We start from the raw sequence: 22723 nt of genomic DNA, 5'->3' as shown, positions 1-22723 counted from the left end.
CCTGTGAGACGTGGACTATCTACAGACATCAACATTGACATTGAAATACAACACCGCCTGAGCTCTGCAAGCGCAGCTTTTTCCAAATGAAGCAGAGAGTGTTTGAGGACCGGGACATCCGCAGGGAGACCAGGGGGCTTGTTTATAAAGCTATTGTCCTCCCAACCCTGCTATACGCCTGTGAGACGTGGACTATCTACAGACATCAACATTGACATTGAAATACAACACCGCCTGAGCTCTGCAAGTGCAGCTTTTTCCAAATGAAGCAGAGAGTGTTTGAGGACCGGGACATCCGCAGGGAGACCAGGGGGCTTGTTTATAAAGCTATTGTCCTCCCAACCCTGCTCTACGCCTGTGAGACGTGGACTATCTACAGACATCAACATTGACACTGAAATACAACACTGCCTGAGCTCTGCAAGTGCAGCTTTTTCCAAATGAAGCAGAGAGTGTTTGAGGACTGGGACATCCATACGGAGACCAAGGGGCTTGTCACATGCAACTCCTGGAACGATTCCATCAGCGTTGTCTCCAGAAAATCCTGCAAATCTCTTGGGAAGACAAGTGGACAAAAGTCAGCGTACTGTAAGAAGCAAAGACCACCAGCACTGAAGCAATAGTCCTCCACCATCAACTCCGCTGGACTGGCCACGTTGTCCAGATGCCCGACCACCGTCTCCCAAAGCAGTTGCTCTACTCCAAACTCAAGAAGGGAAAACGGAATGTTGGGGGGCAGGAAAACAACAACAACAACACTTTATTTGTACCCTGCTACCATCTCCCCAAGGGACTCAGTGCAGCTTACATTAGGCTGAGCCCAAATACAACAATGCAAGCAATAACAATACAAGCAATTAAAATAAAAACATAAACAATAAAAAATGTAACAATTAACAATGAGACAACACACAATTAAAACTGTGGGAAGGCCAAATGTAAAGTTAAAATTGGAAGTAATGCCGGGGCATGGGCGAAAAGGTGGAAGTGGCGTTTGTGGAAAACATACAAGCAGACCTAAATGGAGGACAAAGTGCTATGGGAACATTATTCTGGGAAGGCACACTGGAACAACCACATTTTCAAACTCTTCCTAAAGACTGCCAGAGGTGGGCCATGCCTGATGTCCTTAGGGAGTGAGTTCCAGAGTCGAGGGGCCACCACCAAAAAGGCCCTCTCTATCATCCCCACCTATCGTGCCTGCAATGCAGGTGGAATCGAGAGCAGGGCCTCTCCAGATGATCAAAGAGATCGTGTGGGTTCGTATACAGAGATGTGGTCACCCAGGTAGGCAGGTCCCAAACCGTTCAGGGCTCTGTAGGTAAGAACTTGCACCTTGAACTGGGTCCAGAAAATGAATAGCAGCCAGTGGAGTTCCTTGAACAGGAGGGTTGACCACTCCCTGTAAGGAGCCCCAGTTAACAACCTGGCTGCCACCCGTTGGACCATCTGGAATTTCCGAGCCGTTTTCAAGGGCAGCCCCATGTAGAATGCATTGTAGTAATCCAGTCTAGAGGTGACTAAGGCGTGGACCACCTTGGCCAGATCCGCCTTCCCGAGGTACAGTCGCAGTTGGCGCACAAGTCTTGATTGTGCAAAGGCCCTCCCGACCACCACTGACGCCTGAGCCTCAAACGTAAGTGAAGAGTCCAGGACACCGAAGCTGTGGACCTGTGACTTCAAGGGGATTGCAACCCCATCCAGAGATTTAAAGATGGGCTGAAAGCTAACCTTAAAAACTCTGGCATAGACACTGAGAACTGGGAAGCCCTGGCCCTTGAGTGCTCCAGCTGGAGGTCAGCTGTGACCAGCAGTGCTGCAGAATTTGAAGAGGCACCAATGGAGGGCGAAAGAGAGAAACGTGCCAAGAGGAAGAAGGCACGTCAAGCCAACCCTGACCAGGATCACCTTCCACCTGGAAATAGAATACATTTCAACCTCATACTCGCAAATTTATCTTTCTCAGAGCCCTTGACAGATTTGGGGTTAACTCGGCCTCTGGCTGCAATAAACTAAACCAAGTCAGGCCATTTGCAAAAGCCAAGGCTGTCCAGAATCATAGAATCATAGAATCAAAGAGTTGGAAGAGACCTCATGGGCCATCCAGTCCAACCCCATTCTGCCAAGAAGCAGGAATATTGCATTCCAATCACCCCTGACAGATGGCCATCCAGCCTCTGCTTAAAAGCTTCCAAAGAAGGAGCCTCCACCACACTCCGGGGCAGAGAGTTCCACTGCTGAACGGCTCCCACAGTCAGGAAGTTCTTCCTCATGTTCAGGTGGAATCTCCTCTCTTGTAGTTTGAAGCCATTGCTCCATTGCGTCCTAGTCTCCAAGGAAGCAGAAAACAAGCTCCCTCCCTCCTCCTCCCTGTGGCTTCCTCTCACATATTTATACATGGCCATCATATCTCCTCTCAGCCTTCTCTTCTTCAGGCTAAACATGCCCAGTTCCCTAAGCCGCTCCTCATAGGGCTTGTTCTCCAGACCCTTGATCATTTTAGTCGCCCTCCTCTGGACACATTCCAGCTTAGAGTCAATATCTCTCTTGAATTGTGGTGCCCAGAATTGGACACAATATTCCAGGTGTGGTCTAACCAAAGCAGAATAGAGGGGTAGCATTACTTCCCTAGATCTAGACACTAGGCTCCTCTTGATGCAGGCCAAAATCCCATTGGCTTTTTTTGCCGCCACATCACATCGTTGGCTCATGTTTAACTTGTTGTCCACGAGGACTCCAAGATCTTTTTCACAAGTACTGCTCTCGAGCCAGGCGTCCCCCATTCTGTATCTTTGCATTTCGTTTTTCCTGCCAAAGTGGAGTATCTTGCATTTGTCACTGTTGAACTTCATTTTGTTAGTTTTGGCCCATCTCTCTAATCTGTCAAGATCGTTTTGAATTCTGCTCCTGTCCTCTGGACTATTGGCTATCCCTCCCAATTTGGTCCCGTCTGCAAACTTGATGATCCTGCCTTCTAGCCCTTCATCTCAGTCATTAATAAAGATGTTGAACAGGACCGGGCCCAGGACGGAACCCTGCTGATGGCACTCCACTTGTCACTTCTTTCCAAGATGAAGAGGAAGCATTAGTGAGCATTCTCTGTGTTCGTCCACTTAACCAATTACAGATCCACCTCACAGAATATAATCAGAAATTGAATTTACTTTCAAAGAAGTTTTACTTCCAAGGCCTTGGAATGTAAGAAATACCGGAGCTATTATAGAATCCTCTTTTGCCAGTTTGAGGAGCAAACAAAGAGAAATGCTGACAGAAGAACACGTTAGCATTAATGAAACAAAGGACATGATTTTGACTCCGGTAATTATCCAAACTGTGAAGCAGACTCAAAGCACTCACCCTCCTACAAGGAAGAGAGAAAAGGAAGCAAAGACTACAAATAATCTCATGCTGCACAGATATTTCCTTTTTCAAAACTTTTATTTATAGATATGTCAATCAAAATGTATAAATGTACATCCTTTCCCCTTTTTACAATATCTTGGACAGAGAAGTATGCCATACTTTACACAAAGAATAATATAAAATCATACACACCTTAAAGATACTTATCCGTTTTTAACTTTCCCCAGTTACAACTTATATTACATATCTGTGTACTACACATTCTTTATTTACTACTACATATTTCATTGTCTATATAAATAAAAACGTAATGTTCGTTTGTGGGATTAACAGAACTCAAAAACCACTGGACGAATTGCCACCAAATTTGGACACAAGACACCTAACAACCCAATGTATGTTCTTCACTAAAAAAAATGATTTTGTCAATTGGGAGTTGTAGCTGCTGGGATTTATAGTTCACCTACAATCAAAGAGCACTGTGAACCCCACTAACAATGAAAGTGAACCAAACTTGGCACACAGTTCTCCCATACCAAGAGAAAATACTGGAAGGGTTTGGTGGGCAGTGTCCTTTGGTTTTGGAGTTGTAGTTCACCTACATCCAGAGATCACTGTGCACTCAAACAATGATGGATTTGGACCAAACTCTACACAAATACTCAATATGCCCAAATGTGAACACTGGTGTAGTTTGGGGAAAATAGAATCTTGACATTTGGGAGTGTAGTTGCTGGGATTTATAGTTCACCTACAATCACAGAGCATTCTGGACCCCACCAATGGTAGAATTGGGCCATGATCACCACATATGAAGATATGGGCCTATTTCCTGACAGCCTCTCCAGCACTGACTTGAATATTTTTTATCTATCTGATTTAATCTAATGGGGTAAGGTAACATCTCCGTGTTTTGTAATAGTTACCTTAATTCTTATGGACATATTTTTAGTAATTGCGCACTCCATATCCTTGCCCATTCTTGGATATTCACTTTTTTTCCTAAATCTACTTCCCTCAAGTAGTCTTGTTCCTGTTTGTCCATTTATAGATTATTATTATTATTATTATTATTATTATTATTATTTTATTGTTGAAGGCTTTCATGGCTGGAATCACTGGGTTGTTGATTTTTTCGGGCTATATTCACACCTAGCTCCAACAGACAAGAGTCCTTTGTCCCACCCTGGTCATTCCACAGATATATAAACTCTTTTTCCCAGTTCCAACAGACCTCACTACCTCTGAGGATGCTTTCCATAGTTGCAGGTGAAACGTCAGGAGAAAATGCCTCTAGAACATGGCCATATAGCCTGAAAAAACCTACAACAACCCATTATTATTATTATTATTATTATTATTATTATTATTTCATTTTTTTCTCCCATGGGTGGGCCTCAAAGTGGCGTACAGTAGATAGAAAAGAGATTTACATAAAGTACACATTGAGCAAAGCATAATAACACACATAGCCAATTACCTAAATAATAAACAATACATTGTCGAAGGCTTTCATGGCCGGAATCACTGGGTTGTTGTAGGTTTCCTATCTTTTTTCCACTTGTTTCTTTGATCTATGTCAAGGCTTCTTACAACTTTTTCCCTTCACAACACTTTCCACCTGAGAAAAGATTTGTAATCCCTTTCCTCCTGAATTTTTTTTTACGCAAACCCAAATACGGGCAGTAACTTCTGACTCACAGTTAAGAACGGAGGTGAGACAACAGGAAGTGAGAGAAATCTACTCCTCGGAAGAGAAATTCACTTCTAAGAGTTTATCAGGGAGAAAGGGGGTCTCCACTGAAGGAGATCACACGTGTGTGTATTTATCACACTGTCTACGACAGGGGTCCCCAAACTACGGCCCGCGGGCCACTTCCAGCCCACCAAGGGCACTTATCCGGCCCGCGGAGGAGGAGCGCCCCCCCCCACACACACACACACAGTGCCCTCCCTTGGCTGGCTCACGCTATCCGTCAGGCCTGATGGGCAGCGTGAGCCAGCCAAGGGCGGCTGCCCCACGCAGCCTACTCTCGCGTAAAGCTCCTTGCGAGGTGCTTTACGCGAGAGTAGGCTGCGCGGTGCTGCTTCTCCCTTGGTAGGCTCGCGCTGCCCATCGGGCCTGACGGATAGCGTGAGCTGGCCAAGGGAGGCTGCCCCAGCGCTCCATGCAGTCATGCCGACCACATGACCTTGGAGGTGTTTACGGACAACGCCGGCTCTTCAACTTAGAAATGTAGATGAGCACCACACCCGAGTCAGACATGACTGGCCTTCATGTCAGAGGAAAACCTTTAACTAGGAAAATTGTGGAAGCCACAGGGAGGAGGGAGCAAGCTTGTTTTCTGCTTCCCTGGAGACTAGGATGCGGAACAATGGCTTTAAACTACAAGAGAGGAGATTCCATCTGAACATGAGAAAGAACTTCCTGACTGTGAGAGCTGTTCAGCAGTGGAACTCTCTGCCCCAGAGTGTGGTGGAGGCTCCTTCTTTGGAAGCTTTGAAACAGAGGCTGGATGGCCATCTGTCAGGGGTGATTTAAATGCAATATTCCTGCTTCTTGGCAAAATGGGGTTGGACTGGATGGCCCAGGAGGTCTCTTCCAACTCTTTGATTCTATGATTCTATAATTCTATGACCCAGGGTGGGAGAAAGAACTCTTGTCTGTTGGAGGTAGGTATGAATGTTTCAATTGGCCACCTTGATGACCATTTCATAGCCTGACAGTTTTTAGGGAGAATCCTTTGTTGAGAGGTGATTAGCTGGCCCTGGTTGTTTCTTGTCTGGAGTTCCCCTGTGTTTGAGTGTTGTTCTTTATTGACAGTTATAATTTTAGAGTTTTTTTTTAAATACTGGTAGCCAGATTTTGTTCAGACTAGAAATAGGAAGATTTCTCATTCTCTGCTCCTGGAATTACTGCCTAAAAAGGGCGAGAAAGAACCCCCTCTAAGGGCCCTTCCACACAGCAAAATAAAATATGTGCAATGTGCATAGGGATGTTTTTTATTGATTTTTTAAAATCTATAAATCTATAAATATAATAAAAGTCAAAGTTTGTATGCGGCGGAAGTGTGGCGGTGTATGTGCCGGCTTTCTGATTGGCTGCCGCTGTGGTGCTATTTGCATATGGTCTCTGATTGGCCGGCTTCAACAGGAGCCCCTGATGGAGAAAGGGTTCATTACAGAAACGGGGACATGAGAGAAGGAAATTTGCATATGGTCTCTGAGACCCTAATCCAATGACTGATCAAGACCAAACTTAGCACACAGAGCCCCCATGACCCACTCTACCTCCTGCTGCAGTTTGAAAGAGGATGGACTTTGGATGATGGGACTTGCAGTACCTTCACTCACTTACTGAAACCACTGCCCCCCTCATCCAATGACTGATAAAGACCAAACTTGGCACACAGAGCCCCCATGACCCACTCTATATCCTGCTGCTGTTTGAAGGAGGATGGACTTTGGATGATGGGACTTGCAGCACCTTCACTCACTTACTGAAACCACTGCCACCCTCATCCAATGACTGATAAAGACCAGACTTGGCACACAGAGCCCCCATGACCCACTCTACCTCCTGCTGCAGTTTGAAGGAGGATGGACTTTGGATGATGGGACTTGCAGTACCTTCACTCACTTACTGAAACCACTGCCACCCTCATCCAATGACTGATCAAGATCAAACTTGGCACACAGAGCCCCCATGACCCACTCTACCTCCTGCTGCAGTTTGGAGGAGGGTGGACTTTGGATGATGGGACTTGCAGTACCTTCACTCACTTACTGAAACCACTGCCACCCTCATCCAATGACTGATAAAGACCAAACTTGGCACACAGAGCCCCCATGACCCACTCTATATCCTGCTGCTGTTTGGAGGAGGGTGGACTTTGGATGATGGGACTTGCAGTACCTTCACTCACTTACTGAAACCACTGCCACCCTCATCCAATGACTGATAAAGACCAAACTTGGCACACAGAGCCCCCATGACCCACTCTATATCCTGCTGCAGTTTGAAGGAGGATGGACTTTGGATGATGGGACTTGCAGTACCTTCACTCACTTACTGAAACCACTGCCACCCTCATCCAATGACTGATAAAGACCAAAATTGGCACACAGAGCCCCCATGACCCACTCTACATCCTGCTGCTGTTTGGAGGAGGATGGACTTTGGATGATGTGACTTGCAGTACCTTCACTCACTTACTGAAACCACTGCCACCCTCATCCAATGACTGATAAAGACCAAACTTGGCACACAGTGCCCCCATGACCCACTCTATATCCTGCTGCTGTTTGGAGGAGGGTGGGCCATGGATGATGGGACGTCAAGTACCTTCACTCCCTTCTTGAAAACAATGCAACCGTCATCCAATGACCAATAAAGACCAAACTTGGTATAAAGAACCGCCATTACCCACTTTCTCTAATTGCCCGGGCAGCGCCGGGTCCCCAAGCTAGTATATATATATAGTCCGGCCCTCCAACGGTCTGAGGGACAGTGAACTGGCCCCCGGTTTTAAAAGTTTGAGGACCCCTGGTCTACGCTCTACGCTGCTATACATGCCAAATATTCCTACATTATTACTTTTCTGAGAACTGAAATGCTTTACACCCTCCACTTTCCAAGGGGAGGTCTTCTGATAATCAGATTCAGGATGCTTCTTCCTGCTTGAAGTTGCAGCAATTTGTGGACGTGATTCAAGTGGTGGTTTGAGTGCAGACTCATTCCTTTGCCGCTTGCGTTGAGGGCCCAGGAGGATTGATGCAGACCTTTTTTATCCTGCAGTGACAGTATGCGGCGTGGGGCCCTTCCCTCCCCTCACATTTGGGGCACGAGATGAAAGCCCCCTCCTTCCAGTGGTGCTTGACGTGCGAAATGGCACCGCTCCGGAAGTTGGACAGCTTGCCACAAATCAGGCACTTGTACCTTATTCCTGCATGGACCGCCTGGTGCAAACGCAAGTATGACTTTGTGAAGGTGTTCCCACACTCCTTGCATGGAAAAAGAGGCTTCTCTTTGTCCACTTGGTGGTCGACAGCCGAGACAAGGTTCTCCTGGTGGTCTTCCCCTCTCGGTGTGGATTCCTCCCGGTGAATTAGAGAGTGACTCGAGAGGTTGCTTTTGTGCACAAAGCTCTTCCCATAATCGGGGCAGGGATAGCCTTTCCCCTCGGAGTGGCTTTCCTGGTGGGCAGCCAACTGCCACTTGTAAACAAACGCCTCCCCGCAGTCTGGACATTTGTGGAGCGTCTTCGTCGCACAAGATTTCGAGGGCCCGCCAGAACTGTACGCCGAGGAGGCACTTCCGCCCGGCTCGGTACTGTTTCGCTGCTTTGCCGCTTGGAGTTTCTGGAGATGCCTCTGGATGCTCAATTGACCAGGATCTGGGCAAACGACCTTAGCAGATGTTTGTGAAGGATGCTGAGGAGAGGCCCACTGGGGCGATCCTTGCTTGGCAGGAACCTCCGCGTCCTGGGGACTGCCATTTGCTCCCCATTTCCGCAGCTTCCCCTTGGGACAGTATCTGTAATGCACTCCCAAATTCAATTCTAGTTTGAACTTCAACCCACAGTGAACACAAGGGTAGAGTTTTCTCACTTTGCCATCATCTTCCCGGGGATCCTCCAAGCCCACCTGACTGCCACCCGTCTCAGATGACTCACAGAGACCATTTTGACCACATGCAGCAAGGTCCTGCTTCGCCTCTTTTAAGTGGTCCTCCTCATGCAGCGCAAGATCGCTTTGGGACATAAAGACATCCCCACAATGAGTGCATAGCCAGGGCTTGGCCGTTTGGTGGCTTTTTCTGTGCTGGAGGAAGTCAAAGTATCTGTGGAAGCTCTGGCCACAGTCTGTGCAACAATGCAGCGTCTTCAGGGCGTTCCCGTGATGCGTGTACAACCCATTTTCCCTCAAGTGAGTCCTCTTGTGCACCTTCAAGAATGAGGAGCTAGAAAAGCGCCTTTTGCACTTGGGGCAAGGAAAAGAGGCCTTCTTCAAGTTGACCCGTGGCCGTGTTCGAGGGAGGCTCTTCAGCCGCGACTTCTGGCCACTTTCCCCAGATTCATATTCTTTGGGCGATAGAACTGCCCTTTGGGAATGGCTTTCCGTGACGTCGTAATACAGGGAAGTGTCCACTTTTGGTCCACCACAGAGCTCCTGAGGAGATCCCACCTGTTCGATGCCTTCTTTGTGGCACATCTGTGGAAGTCTCTGGTTTGCTAGAATAAAAGAATAATATGAATTAATGTATTGTCGAAGGCTTTCATGGCTGGAATCACTAGGTTCTTGTGGGTTTTTTCGGGCTATAGAGCCATGTTCTAGAGGCATTTCTCCTGACGTTTCGCCTGCATCTATGGCAAGCATCCTCAGAGGTAGTGAGGTCTGTTGGAAGTAGGAAAAATGGGTTTATATATCTGTGGAATGGTTGGGGTGGGGCAAGGAGCTCTTCCCTGCTGCAGTTAGGTGTGAATGTTTAGCTGATCACCTTCATTAGCATTTGAAGGCCTGCCTGAGCCTGGGAAAATCTGTTGTTGGGAGGTGTTAATCTGTGCCTGGGAGGTGTTAATCACCAAACGCAGCACCCAGACACGCATCAAGGAACATGAAAGGCACTGCAAACTACTTCAACCAGAGAAGTCAGCCATAGCAGAGCACCTGATGAACCAGCCTGGACACAGCATATTATTTGAGAACACAGAAGTGCTGGACCACACCAACAACCACCATGTCAGACTACACAGAGAAGCCACTGAAATCCACAAGCATGTGGACAATTTCAACAGAAAGGAAGAGACCATGAAAATGAACAAAATCTGGCTACCAGTATTAAAAAACTCTAAAATTATAACAGCTAAACAACAGAGAGGAAAAAACCAGGCACAGATTAACACCTCCCAGAAACAGATTTTCCCAGGCTCAGGCAGGCCTTCAAATGCTAATGAAGGTGATCAGCTAAACATTCACACCTAACTGCAGCAGGGAAGAGCTCCTTGCCCCACCCCAACCATTCCACAGATATATAAACCCATTTTTCCTACTTCCAACAGACCTCACAACCTCTGAGGATGCTTGCCATAGATGCAGGCGAAACGTCAGGAGAAATGCCTCTAGAACATGGCTCTATAGCCCGAAAAAACCCACAAGAACCTAATAATATGAATTCATTAGAGATTGAAAAGGAATGGACTGAAGAGGACAACCCAAACAGACACATGCTGATTAGACCTCTTTTCCCACAACCTGAGTTTCTGCGAGACATGGAGACAAATGGCTGTTCTTCCACAGGTCCAATATGGAGGCCAAAAGGTTAAAGCATAATAATAATAATAATAATAATAATAATAATAATAATAATCTTTATTTGTACCCCGCTCCATCTCCCCGATGGGGACTTGGTGCGGCTTACATGAGGCCAAGCCCAAAACAACAATTACATCAAATAAAACAAAACCGAAAATGCAAATAATTTATTTATTTATTTATTTATTTATTATTTGCATTTATTAACCGCCACTCTCAGCCCGAAGGCGACTCGTGGCGGTGTACAAAACATAGAACATAAAGACAACAATTACAATAAATTCAGGGTCAAACACACATCTAACTAACACACAGCTAATTAAGCTAAAAATCCGCTTCGTCTTGTTTGGGTCACAATCAGTCTCGTAGTCATAGTCCATTCCAGTGGTCGTTCCAAAGCATAGCACTTAATTGAAGGCCTTTTCAAAGAGCCAGGTTTTCAGGCCCTTGCGGAAGGCCAGGAGGGAAGGCGCCTGTCTAATTTCAGCGGGGAGGGAGTTCCAGAGCCGGGGGGCCACCACCGAGAAGGCCCGCTCTCTAGTCCCCGCCAAGCGTGCCTGTGAGGCCGGCGGGACCGAGAGAAGGGCCTCCCCGGAAGATCTCAAGGTCCTCGTGGGCTCGTAGGCCGAGATGCAAATAATAAACAGTAATAACACAATTACATAAAACAAATGACAACATCTATATATATATATAAATGCTCTGTGCATAATGAGTACCCTAAAAACAAAAGAACCAATGAACGAAATCACACCAAATTTGGCAACCAAACGTCTCACAACACAAGGAGTGACCATCACCCAAAAAATTATGATTTTGTCATTTAGGAGTTGTAGTTGCTGGGATTTATAGTTCACCTATAATCAAAGAGCATTCTGAACTCCACCAACGATGGAATTGAACCACACTTGGCACACAGGACTCCCAAGACCAACAGAAAACACTAGAAGGGTTTGGTGGACATTGACCTTGGGTTTTGTGAGTTGTAGTTCACCTACATCCAGAGAGCACTGTGGACTCAAACAATGATGGATCTGGACCAAACTTGGCACGAATCCTCAATATGCCAAAATATAAACACAGATGGAGTTTGGGGGAAATAGACCTTGACATTTGGGAGTGGTAGTTACTGGAATTTATAGTTCGCCTACAATCAAGGAGCATTCTGAACCCCGCCAACAGTGTAATTGGGCCAAACATCCCACACAGAACCCCCATGACCAACAGAAAATTCTGTGTTTTCTGGTGGTCTCTGGTGACCTTTCTGACACCCCCCTGGTGACCCTCCCCCTGGGGTCTTGACTTCCCAGGTTAAGAAAAGCTGCCTTAAGGCCATCAAGTATAACTCCCTTCACCAGGGCAAGAAAACATAATCAAAGCTCTCCTGACAAAGGGCCATCCAGCCATTCACACACACACACACACACACACACATATTTGCGGAGGAGAGCTCGTTTTAGTGGACGTCGTAGGAGACCCCGGTGGTGCAGTGGGTTAAACTCCTGTGCTGGCAGGACTGAAGACCGACAGGTCGCAGGCTCAAATCTGGGGAGAGGCAAATGAGCTCCCTCTATCAGCTCCAGCTCCTCATGCGGGGACATGAGAGAAGCCTCCCACAAGGATGATAAAAACATCAAATCATCCAGGCATCCCCTGGGCAACGTCCTTGCAGACAGCCAATTCTCTCACACCAGAAGCGACTTGCTCCTGACACGACAAAAAAAAAGTGGAGGTCGTGGAGCAATACTTTCCTATGGGGGGAATGCACTCCAATAACAGAAACCGTTAAACTAAACACTAGTATGAGGATGTAGATCTACTCATCAAATGCGCAGCGGAAGAGCCAGGTTTTGAGGTCCTTTTTAAAGGTTTCTAGGGTAGGGGCTTTCCTAATCTCTCCAGGAAGTGAGTTCCAGAGTCGAGGAGCCACAGAGGAAAAGGCTCTCTCCCTTGTACTCACCAAGAACTTATGCTTCTTACCAGAACATTTGATCTTTATCAACTGTGCATCTCTATAATCTTAATTTAGAAAGCAAGAACATGCTTGCACCCGACATAAAGAGATGCACAATTAGACCCCCATATCATCTGAACCCATAGCTAAATTTTCACACACCTGCACGTGGGAAAAATGGAATTTGCTGAGTCTTTCAAGCAATTTTCTGTTATGCTTCCCCCAGAAGTTACCACATAGTAACCTGAAGGACATAGAAAATTTTTAGAGAGGATATCCCCAGCTGAAATCTACAGCATCCTAGGGCTAGAAGTCTAGTAATTTAATGGCATGTGGTCATATCTGCAGTTTCAGGTAATGTAGTCCAACCAAGAATGTATCCCCCATGGATACATGGCTCTTACGATGCTCATTACACAAATGATTAGTTGTTCTGGGACTTATAATACTTAATTGATGACCTCCTGACATATTACTTCAGAACCTTCTCTGTCTGATTATGAAATACTCTCCTCAGAGGCCCAACTGATGTCAACACTAGTATAACTGCGGCAACAAATCATATCATGGCTATTAATGGTCCTGACAGGCACAACCTGGGGATCACAACCAGACACAGTGAAGACATCTGCCCTTGCGCTATGGTACTCTGCTGCTGAGTATGCATGCCCAGTGTGGAACACATCTCACCACGCTAAGACAGTAGATGTGGCTCTGAATGAGACATGCCGCATTATCACGGGGTGTCTGCGCCCTACATCACTGGAGAAATTACACTGCTTAGCCGGTATTGCACCACCTGTCATCCGCCGGGAAGTAGCAGCCAATAGTGAAAGGACCAAGGCAGAGACATTTCCAGCCCATCCCCTGTTTGGGTTTCAGCCAGCACATCAACAACTTAAATCAAGAAATAGTTTTCTGAGATCTATAGAGACACTCGCTGGAACACCTCAGCAAGCGAGAGTCCAAAAGTGGCAGGCCCAAACCCAGAACCTCAACCAATGGCTGATACCAAATGAGAGACTCCCCCCTGGGCACACAAAGGACTGGGCGACTTGGAAGGCGCTGAACACATTGCACTCTGGCACCATGAGATGCAGAGCCAACCTTGAGAAATGGGGCTACAAAGTGGAATCCTCGACATGTGAGTGCGGAGAAGAACAAACCACTGACCACCTGCTGAGGTGCACCCTGAGCCCTGCCACATGCACAAGGGAGGACCTTCTTGCGGCAACACCAGAGGCACTCCAAGGGGCCAGATACTGGTCAAAGGACATTTAATAGAATACCAAGCTTGCAAAGTTTGTGTTTTGTCTGTTTGTTTGTTTGTTTTGTTAAAAATGTAATACAGCTGTCTGGTTCCGCCTGACACAATAAATAAATAAATAAATAAATAAATAAATAAATAAATGGTCCTAATTAATTTTATCCACAATCTGTACATGTGCTATGAGCATGTACAGACTGGATAAAATGCACATGTACTGTCGTTGCGCTTTTGGAGAGTAGTTACATATTCTTAACCTATTGCTCCCCTCAATGGCTTTGTCCTAGGAATACACACACACACACACACACACACCTTGTACAAAGGTCAGTCTATCACCCTGTCTCTCTACGAGTTCTCATTCACAAATAATTCTGCTCCTTTATTTCACCCTGAGTTTTTAAATCATTTTATGTACATGCGACCCGCTCACTGTCATTATGTTTGGTTTACTGTTTGGGGGGGGGGGGGTTGTATGTTGTTTATTGTAGTCATATGTTCTGTATTTTTCTGCGGTGTTGTTTATTTTATTGTAACTTGTATCTTATTTTATTGTAATTTGTTGTATGGACTTGGTCTCGTGTAAGCCGCCTCGAGACCCCATAGGGGACATTGTGGCGGGGTATAAATAAAGATTACTATTATTATTATTATTATTATTATTATTTTAAATTATTTCAAATGGTTTTAAATGCTATGTAGTTTAAGATAATTTCAATCTTTTTAAAAAATATATCATTATTGGTTGCCCTAAACAGGTCTTTGTTGCGATTTTTGGATTTAAGGTGGGATATAAAGTTTTAAAACATTATACCACACACATAGAATCATAGAATCAAAGAGTTGGAAGAGACCTCATGGGCCATCCAGTCCAACCCCCTGCCAAGAAGCAGGAATATTGCATTCAAATCACCCCCGACAAATGGCCATCCAGCCTCTGCTTAAAAGCTTCCAAAGAAGGAGCCTCCACCACACTCCGGGGCAGAGAGTTCCACTGCTGAACGGCTCTCACAGTCAGGAAGTTCTTCCTAATGTTCAGATGGAATCTCCTCTCTTGTAGTTTGAAGCCATTGTTCCGCGTCCTAGTCTCCAAGGAAGCAGAAAACAAGCTTGCTCCCTCCTCCCTGTGGCTTCCTCTCACATATTTATACATGGCTATCATATCTCCTCTCAGCCTTCTCTTCTTCAGGCTAAACATGCCCAGTTCCCTAAGCCGCTCCTCATAGGGCTTGTTCTCCAGACCCTTGATCATTTTAGTCGCCCTCCTCTGGACACATTCCAGCTTGTCAATATCTCTCTTGAATTGTGGTGCCCAGAATTGGACACAGTATTCCAGATGTGGTCTAACCAAAGCAGAATAGAGGGGTAGCATTACTTCCTTAGATCTAGACACTATGCTCCTCTTGATGCAGGCCAAAATCCCATTGGCTTTTTTTGCCGCCACATCACATTGTTGGCTCATGTTTAACTTGTTGTCCACGAGGACTCCAAGATCTTTTTCACACGTACTGCTCTCGAGCCAGGCGTCCCCCATTCTGTATCTTTGCATTTCATTTTTCCTGCCAAAGTGGAGTATCTTGCATTTGTCACTGTTGAACTTCATTTTGTTAGTTTTGGCCATTCATCTCTCTAATCTGTCAAGATCGTTTTGAATCCTGCTCCTGTCCTCTGGACTATTGGCTATCCTTCCCAATTTGGTGTCATCTGCAAACTTGATGATCCTGCCTTCTAGCCCTTCATCTAAGTCATTAATAAAGATGTTGAACAGGACCGGGCCCAGGACGGAACCCTGCTGATGGCACTCCGCTCGTCACTTCTTTCCAAGATGACTACATACACACTACATACATATAGTCCCAGTACTTCACTTGCTTTTCCTAATATTCGGTTCCCCAAAACTGTTAGAATAAAGAAGTTTACTCACATGGACAAAGAATCTGAGATGGACTACTGGTTTTGGGTTGCTGAGCTCCATTGCCATTTGGACATTCGTTCCTCTCAATCCATGCCAGGACATCCGCTTTGGTGACTGGATGCCCTGCTCACAAAAAGAAAGAGGCACACAGAATACATTATGTGATAAACAAAGCAAACACTAGGTTCTTGTAGGTTTTTTCGGGCTATAGGGCCATGTTCTAGAGGCATTCTCTCCTGACGTTTCGCCTGCATCTCTGGCAAGCATCCTCAGAGGTAGTGAGGTCTGTTGGAACTAGGAAAATGGGTTTATATATCTGTGGAATGACTGCGATGGGGCAAAGAGCTCTCTGCTGAAGCTAGGTGTGAATGTTTCAGCTGACCACCTTCATTAGCATTTGAAGGCCTGCCTGAGCCTGGGAAAATGTTCTGTTGAGAGGTGAAAGCCTTCGACAAAGCAAACACTGACACTCAGAATGGCTCAGGTTTCAATGTGTTGCATTTCATCCCAATGACTGATGTTATCCATGCCTCCCCGTTCTTCTCTTGGAAACACAAATATTTCTGAAAAACATTGATCTGCAAGAGGTTGCCACATGCTGCAACCCCACGATCTTATCTGTTGATGACAACTTGGTATTTTGGGAATTGGAAAGGAATAACAAGTGAATTGTGGCGCAGCTGGTTGAGTGTCAGCTGCATTAAGATCACTCTGACCAAAAGGTCATGAGTTCGAAGCCAGCCCAGGTTGGAGTGGGTTTCCAACCAATTGTGTGTAGCCTGTTGTCGACCTTTGCAACCCGAAAGACAGTTGGAAAAGTAGGAAAATTAAGTACCACCTTAAAGTGTGGGGAGGCTAAATTAACTGATTTATGAGGCCATAAAGAAGACTCCAGCAAAGCATTCCAGCGGGGAAGCATGCGGGGAATGCGGAAGTGCTTCATCAGCGTTGCAGATGGGACGATGAAAGCGACAGCTCCCCTGGCGGCCAGAAAAATGTTAAATAGCCTCTGTCTATGTCTGTTTATGTTTGTATTGTGTAACATGCACAGATATCTATAACAACAATTACAAAAAATAACAGTTAAACAATGTCAGGCACAATGGCACAAAATAACACTTTCTATGTTGTCGAAAGATCTTCTTCCATAAACAACATCAGTGACAGTGACACACAACAAGGTCTCCCGGGTTGTTTCCCTTGTTTCGCAATGTCTTCATCAGAGAAACAACCCGGGAGACCTTGTTATGTGTCACTGTCACTGATGTTGTTTATGGAAGAAGATCTTTCGACAACATAGAAAGTGTTATTTTGTGTCACTGTGCCTGACATTGTTTAACTGTTATTTTGGAAGCTCTAGTTTCACTGTGTTGACAAAGTATTGAAAAATTATCTTCTATTTATAAACAGTCTTTAATTAATCGTGTGAATGTTCTCATGTTACATTCAATGTAGAAATTCTGGGAACATAGAAATTGCGATTTGCAATCTACAGTTTTTGTAATTGTATATGTTTGTATGTCAAAAATTGGCATTGAATGTTTGCCATATATGTGTACACTGTAATCCGCCCTGAGTCCCCTGCGGGGTGAGGAGAAGGGCGGAATAGAAAAGCTGTAAATAAATAAATAAATAAATTCAGTTGGAAGTGAAAAGCAGGCTTCCCAAGTCCAATAATGTACATGACATTCATTGACCTTGCAAAGCATTCGACACAGTGAATCGCAGCGCTCTCTGGACCATCCTCCAAAAAATCGGGTGCCCTAACAAATTTGTGAACATCCTGCGGCTCCTCCATTATGACAACAGCCATGGACAGCAATGGCTCCCAAAATGACCCATTTAAGGTGGAATCGGGTGTCAAACAGGGATGTGTTATTGCCCCAACTTTATTCTCCATCTTCATCGCTATGAGACTTCACCTTGTTGATGGGAAGCTTCCCACTGGAGTGGAAATCATCAATCGGACAGTCGGCAAGCTGTTTAACCTCAGCAGACTGAAAGCCAAAACCAAGGTTACAGCAACATCTATTATAGAACTCCAGTATGGTGATGACAATGTCGTCTGTGCTCATTCAGAAGACCTACACGCCAATCTTCGCAGAAGCATACGAGAAGCTCGGCCTGTCATTGAACATCGAAGAAGCCTGAAGAAGAGAAGGCTGAGAGGGGATATGATAGCCATGTATAAATATGTGAGAGGAAGCCACAGGGAGGAGGAGGGAGCAAGCTTGTTTTCTGCTTCCCTGGAGACTAGGACGCAATGGAACAATGGCTTCAAACTACAAGAGAGGAGATTCCATCTGAACATGAGGAAGAACTTCCTGACTGTGAGAGCCGTTCAGCAGTGGAACTCTCTGCCCCGGAGGGAGTGTGGTGGAGGCTCCTTCTTTGGAAGCTTTGAAACAAAGGCTGGATGGCCATCTGTCAGGGGTGATTTGAATGCAATATTCCTGCTTCTCGGCAGGGGGCTGGACTAGATGGCCCATGAGGTCTCTTTCAACTCTTTGATTCTATGATTCTATGATCTCCAAGCTCAATGCTTGAGCGGTGATGGCACGATCATTAGCATAGATGAAACTCTCTGTCCCTTCTGGCAGTGGCTGGTCATTTGTGTAGGTGTTGAACATGGATGGGGCAAGCACGCTCTCCTGAGGCAGGCCGTTCTTCTGTTTCCGCCATCTGCTTCTCTGGCCCTGGAACTCAACAAAGAAGCTCCTGTTTTGTAGCAGGTTTCCTATGAGGCGGGTGAAGTGGTCGTCCTTTGTGATATTATACATTTCTCTCAGGAGGAGGCGGTGGTTCATGGTATCATAGGCTGCTGACAGGTCTCTGAAGACAGCTCCTGTGATCTGCTGCCTTTCAAAGCCATCTTCTGTGTGCTGAGTCGTGTTCAGCACTTGCGATGTGCAGCTTTTGCCTTTCCTGAAGCCAGCTTGCTGTGGGATCAGACATAGGTCTATTTTTTTTTCCATAATTCTATGCAAAATAAGTTTCTCCAGAACTTTGTAGAGATGGCACAACAGGGAGATTGGTCTGTAGCTTTTTGGGTCATTTTTGGCGATGAATGGCAGAAGGGGATGGAGAAGATGGCCCTTGTGGCCCCTTCTAAATGCATAAAACACTGAGGCCATCTGAGAACAGACAGGTTTGGAGTTTTCCATTGACAAAAAGATAGGACACGGTCATTTTGCAGGCCTTTTTTTTTCTGCCAAAAGATCCTCCTTACCCACAAGGACCAGCGCTTCGTAGTTATCCTTTAACACCTTCCAGTAGAGATCCTTCTGCCACTTTTCTAACGTCCGCCACTCGTCTCTGGAGAAATAAACGATGACATCCTCAAACACCACCGGCGCCTGAAATAGGGAGCATCTCAATTTAATAAGCGGAAGTTAAAACATGAATCTTCAGTATAACCCAATCCCATCTCCCCGGAGTAAAACCCCTTCGACCTTAAAACTCATAGAGATAGAAGTCTGGGTTGTTGTAGGGTTTTTTGGGCTATATGGCCATGTTCTAGAGGCATTCTCTCCTGACGTTTCGCCTGCATCTATGGCAAGCATCCTCAGACCATCCACGTTATCTGTTCTGGATTATCCGAGTCTACAGTGTCATATAATCCAGTCCAAAGCAGATAATCTGGATTTTATATGGCAGCATAGACGTAGCCACATACAATCCACTTCAAAGCAGATAATGTGGATTATGTGGCGATTTAGATCCAGCCTGGGACCCCTTCTACGCTAAATAGAGAGCAAGGGTTCCCTGAAATGCAAAAGGTCCCTAAGACCAAACATTCAACGTATGGAAACAACGTATTCAACGTATGGAATCTAGTACAAGTTATGCAGTATACAGTTCTCTAAACCGAAAATTATTTATTTTATATGGTATAAACAACGAATTCTTACAGAAAGATATACAGCTGTTTTAAGGTTCTTTTGAAAATAAATTGTCAATAACAATACATACGGCCCCTTCTACACTGCCATATAAAACCCAGATGATATGCTTCGAACTGGATTACATGGCACTGCAGACTCAGATAATCCAGTTCAGAGCAGATAATGTGAATGAGCTGGTCTGATAACCTGGATTATATGGCAGTGTAGAAGGGCTGTATGTCCACACTGCCATATAATCCACATCAAAGTGCATAATCTGGATTATATGGCAATGGAGAAGGGGCGTATGTCCACACTGCCATATAATCCAGTCCGAAGCCGATGGGAATATATGGCAGTGTAGAAGTGGACTATGTCCATGCTGCCCTATATTCCAGTCCGAAGCAGATAATCTGGATTATATGGCAGTGTAGAAGGGGCCACATATAATTTGCTCTGATAATCTGGATTATATGGTAATGCAGATCCAGCCTGAGGGCCTCTCTTCTCTAAAATCCAGATCATCTGCTTTAAACTGGCAGTGCAGACTCACATAACCCAGTTCAAAGTAGATAATGGGGATGAGCTGGTTTGTTAATCTGGATTATATGGCATTGTAGAAGGGGCCTAAGTCCACACTGCCACATAATGCAGTCTGAAGCAGATAATCTGGAATATATGTCAGTGTAGACGGGACTTATGTCCACAATGCAACATAATCCAGTCTAAAGCAGATAATCTGGAATATATGTCAGTGTAGACGGGACTTATGTCCACAATGCAACATAATCCAGTCTAAAGCAGATAATCTGGAATATATATTAGGGTAGACAGGACCTATGTCCACATTGCAATATAATCCAGTCCAAAGCAGATAATCTGGAATATATGTCAGTGTAGGCGGGACCTATGTCCACACTGCCATATAATCCAGTCCAAAACAGATAATCTGGAATATATGTCAGTATAGACGGGACCTATGTCCACACTGCCATATAATCCAGTCCAAAACAGATAATCTGGAATATATGTCAGTGTAGACGTGATCTATGCTCACACTGCCATATAATCCACATCAAAGTAGATAATCTGGATTATATGGCAATGTAAAAGGGGGCTATGTCCACACTGCCATATAATCCAGTCCAAAGCAGATAACCTGGATTATATGGCAGTGTAGAAGGGACCTATGTCCACACTGCCACATAATCCAGTCCAAAGCAGATAATCTGGAATATATGTCAGTGTAGACGGGATCTATGTCCACACTGCCATATAATCCAATCAAAAACTGATAATCTGGGCTTTATATGGCAGTGTAGAAGGGGCCACATATAATCTCCTTTGATAATCTGGATTATGTGGCAATGCAGATCCAACCTGAGGCCCCTTCTTCTCTAAAATCCAGCTCATCCGCTTTGACCTGGCAGTGCAGACTCACATAATCCAGTTCAAAGCAGAAAATGTGGATGAGCTGGCCTGATAATCTGGATTATATGGGAGTGTGGAAGGGACCCACCCGTGACAGAGAGCGTGGCTTTAACGGCTGAGGGGAAATTTGAATCCTCAGAGCCGTTAACCGTCCTCCCGCTCCTCCTTCTTGGCGTTCCCGCGCTTTTTCTCCCTGAGGAGAATTTACCTCAGAAGCGTCTCCTTCGAACATGGCGCCCCCGCTCAGCCCTCGCTCGCCTTCTTCCTGCTCTCCTCGCCCTTTTCTCCGCCCTCTTCTCCGCCCTAGACAGCCCTGGGGGCCGCCTCCAGGAAGGGCATGCCCCAGGGCGACTCTTGGGCCATCCTCTGTACCCGTGGAGGGTCCCCACGTTCACTGGAAACACGCCTTTTGAACGCCCTCAGAAGGAGAAGGAAAGCCAGGACTTCTCAACTTGGCTCCTTCAGCAACTCTCCTCAGTATTTATTTATCGTGTCAGATCAACCAGTCAATTGTATTACATTTCTGACAGAACAAAGCAAACAAACAGACAAAAGACAACATTTGTGAGTTTGATAGTTGGTTGAATGTCCTTTGACCAGTACCCAGAGGCGGCCCTAGGTAATTTTCAACGGTAAGGTTGTAAAGGTAGTCCCCTGACATTAAGTCCAGTCATGCCTGACTCTGGGACTCTGGTGCTCATCTCCATTTCTAAGCCGAAGAGCCAGCGTTGTCCATAGACACCTCCAAGGTCATGTGGCCAGCATGACCGCATGGAGCACTGTTACCTTCCCGCCGGAGCAGTACCTATTGATCTCACATTTGCATGTTTTCGAACTGCTGGGTTGGCAGAAGCTAGGGCTGACAGCGGAAGCTCACGCCGCTCCCTGGAATCGAACCTGCGACCTTTTGGTCAACAAGCTCAGCAGCTCAGTGCTTTAACCCACTGCGCCACTGGGGGCCCCATAATTTTCAACGGTAAGCAAACAGTATTTTGGCACCCCCCCCCCCCCCAAGCAATCATTGATATATATTTTCTGTTCGTCATGGGAGTTCTGTGTGCCATATTTGGTTCAATTCCATCATTGGTGGAGTTCAGAATGCTCTTTGATTGTAGGTGAACTATACATCCCAGGAACTACACTTGCCGCACTTGCTCCCTTGCCTGGCCCACTTTGGATCCGGAGGTGTGCCTGAAGACCCCGGCGTGTGCACCAAAAGTCACCTCTTCTCCTAACTTTCTCCTCAGCCATTGGGACCAAGAGAGAGAGAGGCGGAGATGCCCGTCTTTCCTGAAGGTAGGGGCAAAAACAAAGGAGGGAGCGGAGGTGGGAGATACCTCCAGCCGGAGGGGCTCTCTCTCTCTCTCTCTCTTGGTCCCAATGGCTGAAGAGAAAGTCAGGAGAAGAGGCGACTTTTGGTGCGCACGCTGGGGTCTTCAGACACGCCTCCAGACCCGAAGCGGGCCAGGCGCGGCTGCTCCGCCCCTTGGCCCACCCGCGGATTGGGGAGAGGAGAGGAGGCGAGTGGAGCGCTGAGGGATCGGGAAAAGGAGCCGGTCATGGTTAAGGGATCGAACACGGAGAACGATTGAGCG

General features: G+C 46.0%; 1 protein-coding gene across 1 annotated transcript; it reads right to left on the bottom strand.

Moving 5' to 3' along the window:
- Nucleotides 1-6387: 6387 nt before the first annotated feature.
- Nucleotides 6388-21516, bottom strand: LOC132779083 (zinc finger protein 585B-like). The gene is made up of 4 exons (XM_060782778.2): nucleotides 21337-21516; nucleotides 19043-19169; nucleotides 15823-15936; nucleotides 6388-9596 (listed from the first exon to the last, which is right to left on the bottom strand). Exons 1-4 carry the CDS (start codon nucleotides 21358-21360, stop codon nucleotides 8098-8100), a joined length of 1764 nt encoding a protein of 587 aa, XP_060638761.2. The 5' UTR covers nucleotides 21361-21516; the 3' UTR covers nucleotides 6388-8097.
- Nucleotides 21517-22723: the final 1207 nt, after the last annotated feature.

This window comes from Anolis sagrei, chromosome 6 (genome assembly GCF_037176765.1).
Source record: "Anolis sagrei isolate rAnoSag1 chromosome 6, rAnoSag1.mat, whole genome shotgun sequence".
Classification (NCBI taxonomy): domain Eukaryota; kingdom Metazoa; phylum Chordata; class Lepidosauria; order Squamata; family Dactyloidae; genus Anolis; species Anolis sagrei.
This window is presented reverse-complemented; position numbering and strand designations above follow the sequence as displayed.

What these genes read in the sequence shown, in the direction of transcription:
- LOC132779083 (XM_060782778.2), bottom strand. Translation starts at nt 21,360, where the DNA reads ATGTTCGAAGGAGACGCTTCTGAG. An exon ending in CGAAGCGCTGGTCCTTGTGG is followed by an intron (nt 15,937 to 19,042) that starts GTAAGGAGGATC and finishes TTTTGTGAGCAG; the next exon opens with GGCATCCAGTCACCAAAGCG. An exon ending in ATCTCAGATTCTTTGTCCAT is followed by an intron (nt 9,597 to 15,822) that starts GTGAGTAAACTT and finishes CTTTTATTCTAG; the next exon opens with CAAACCAGAGACTTCCACAG.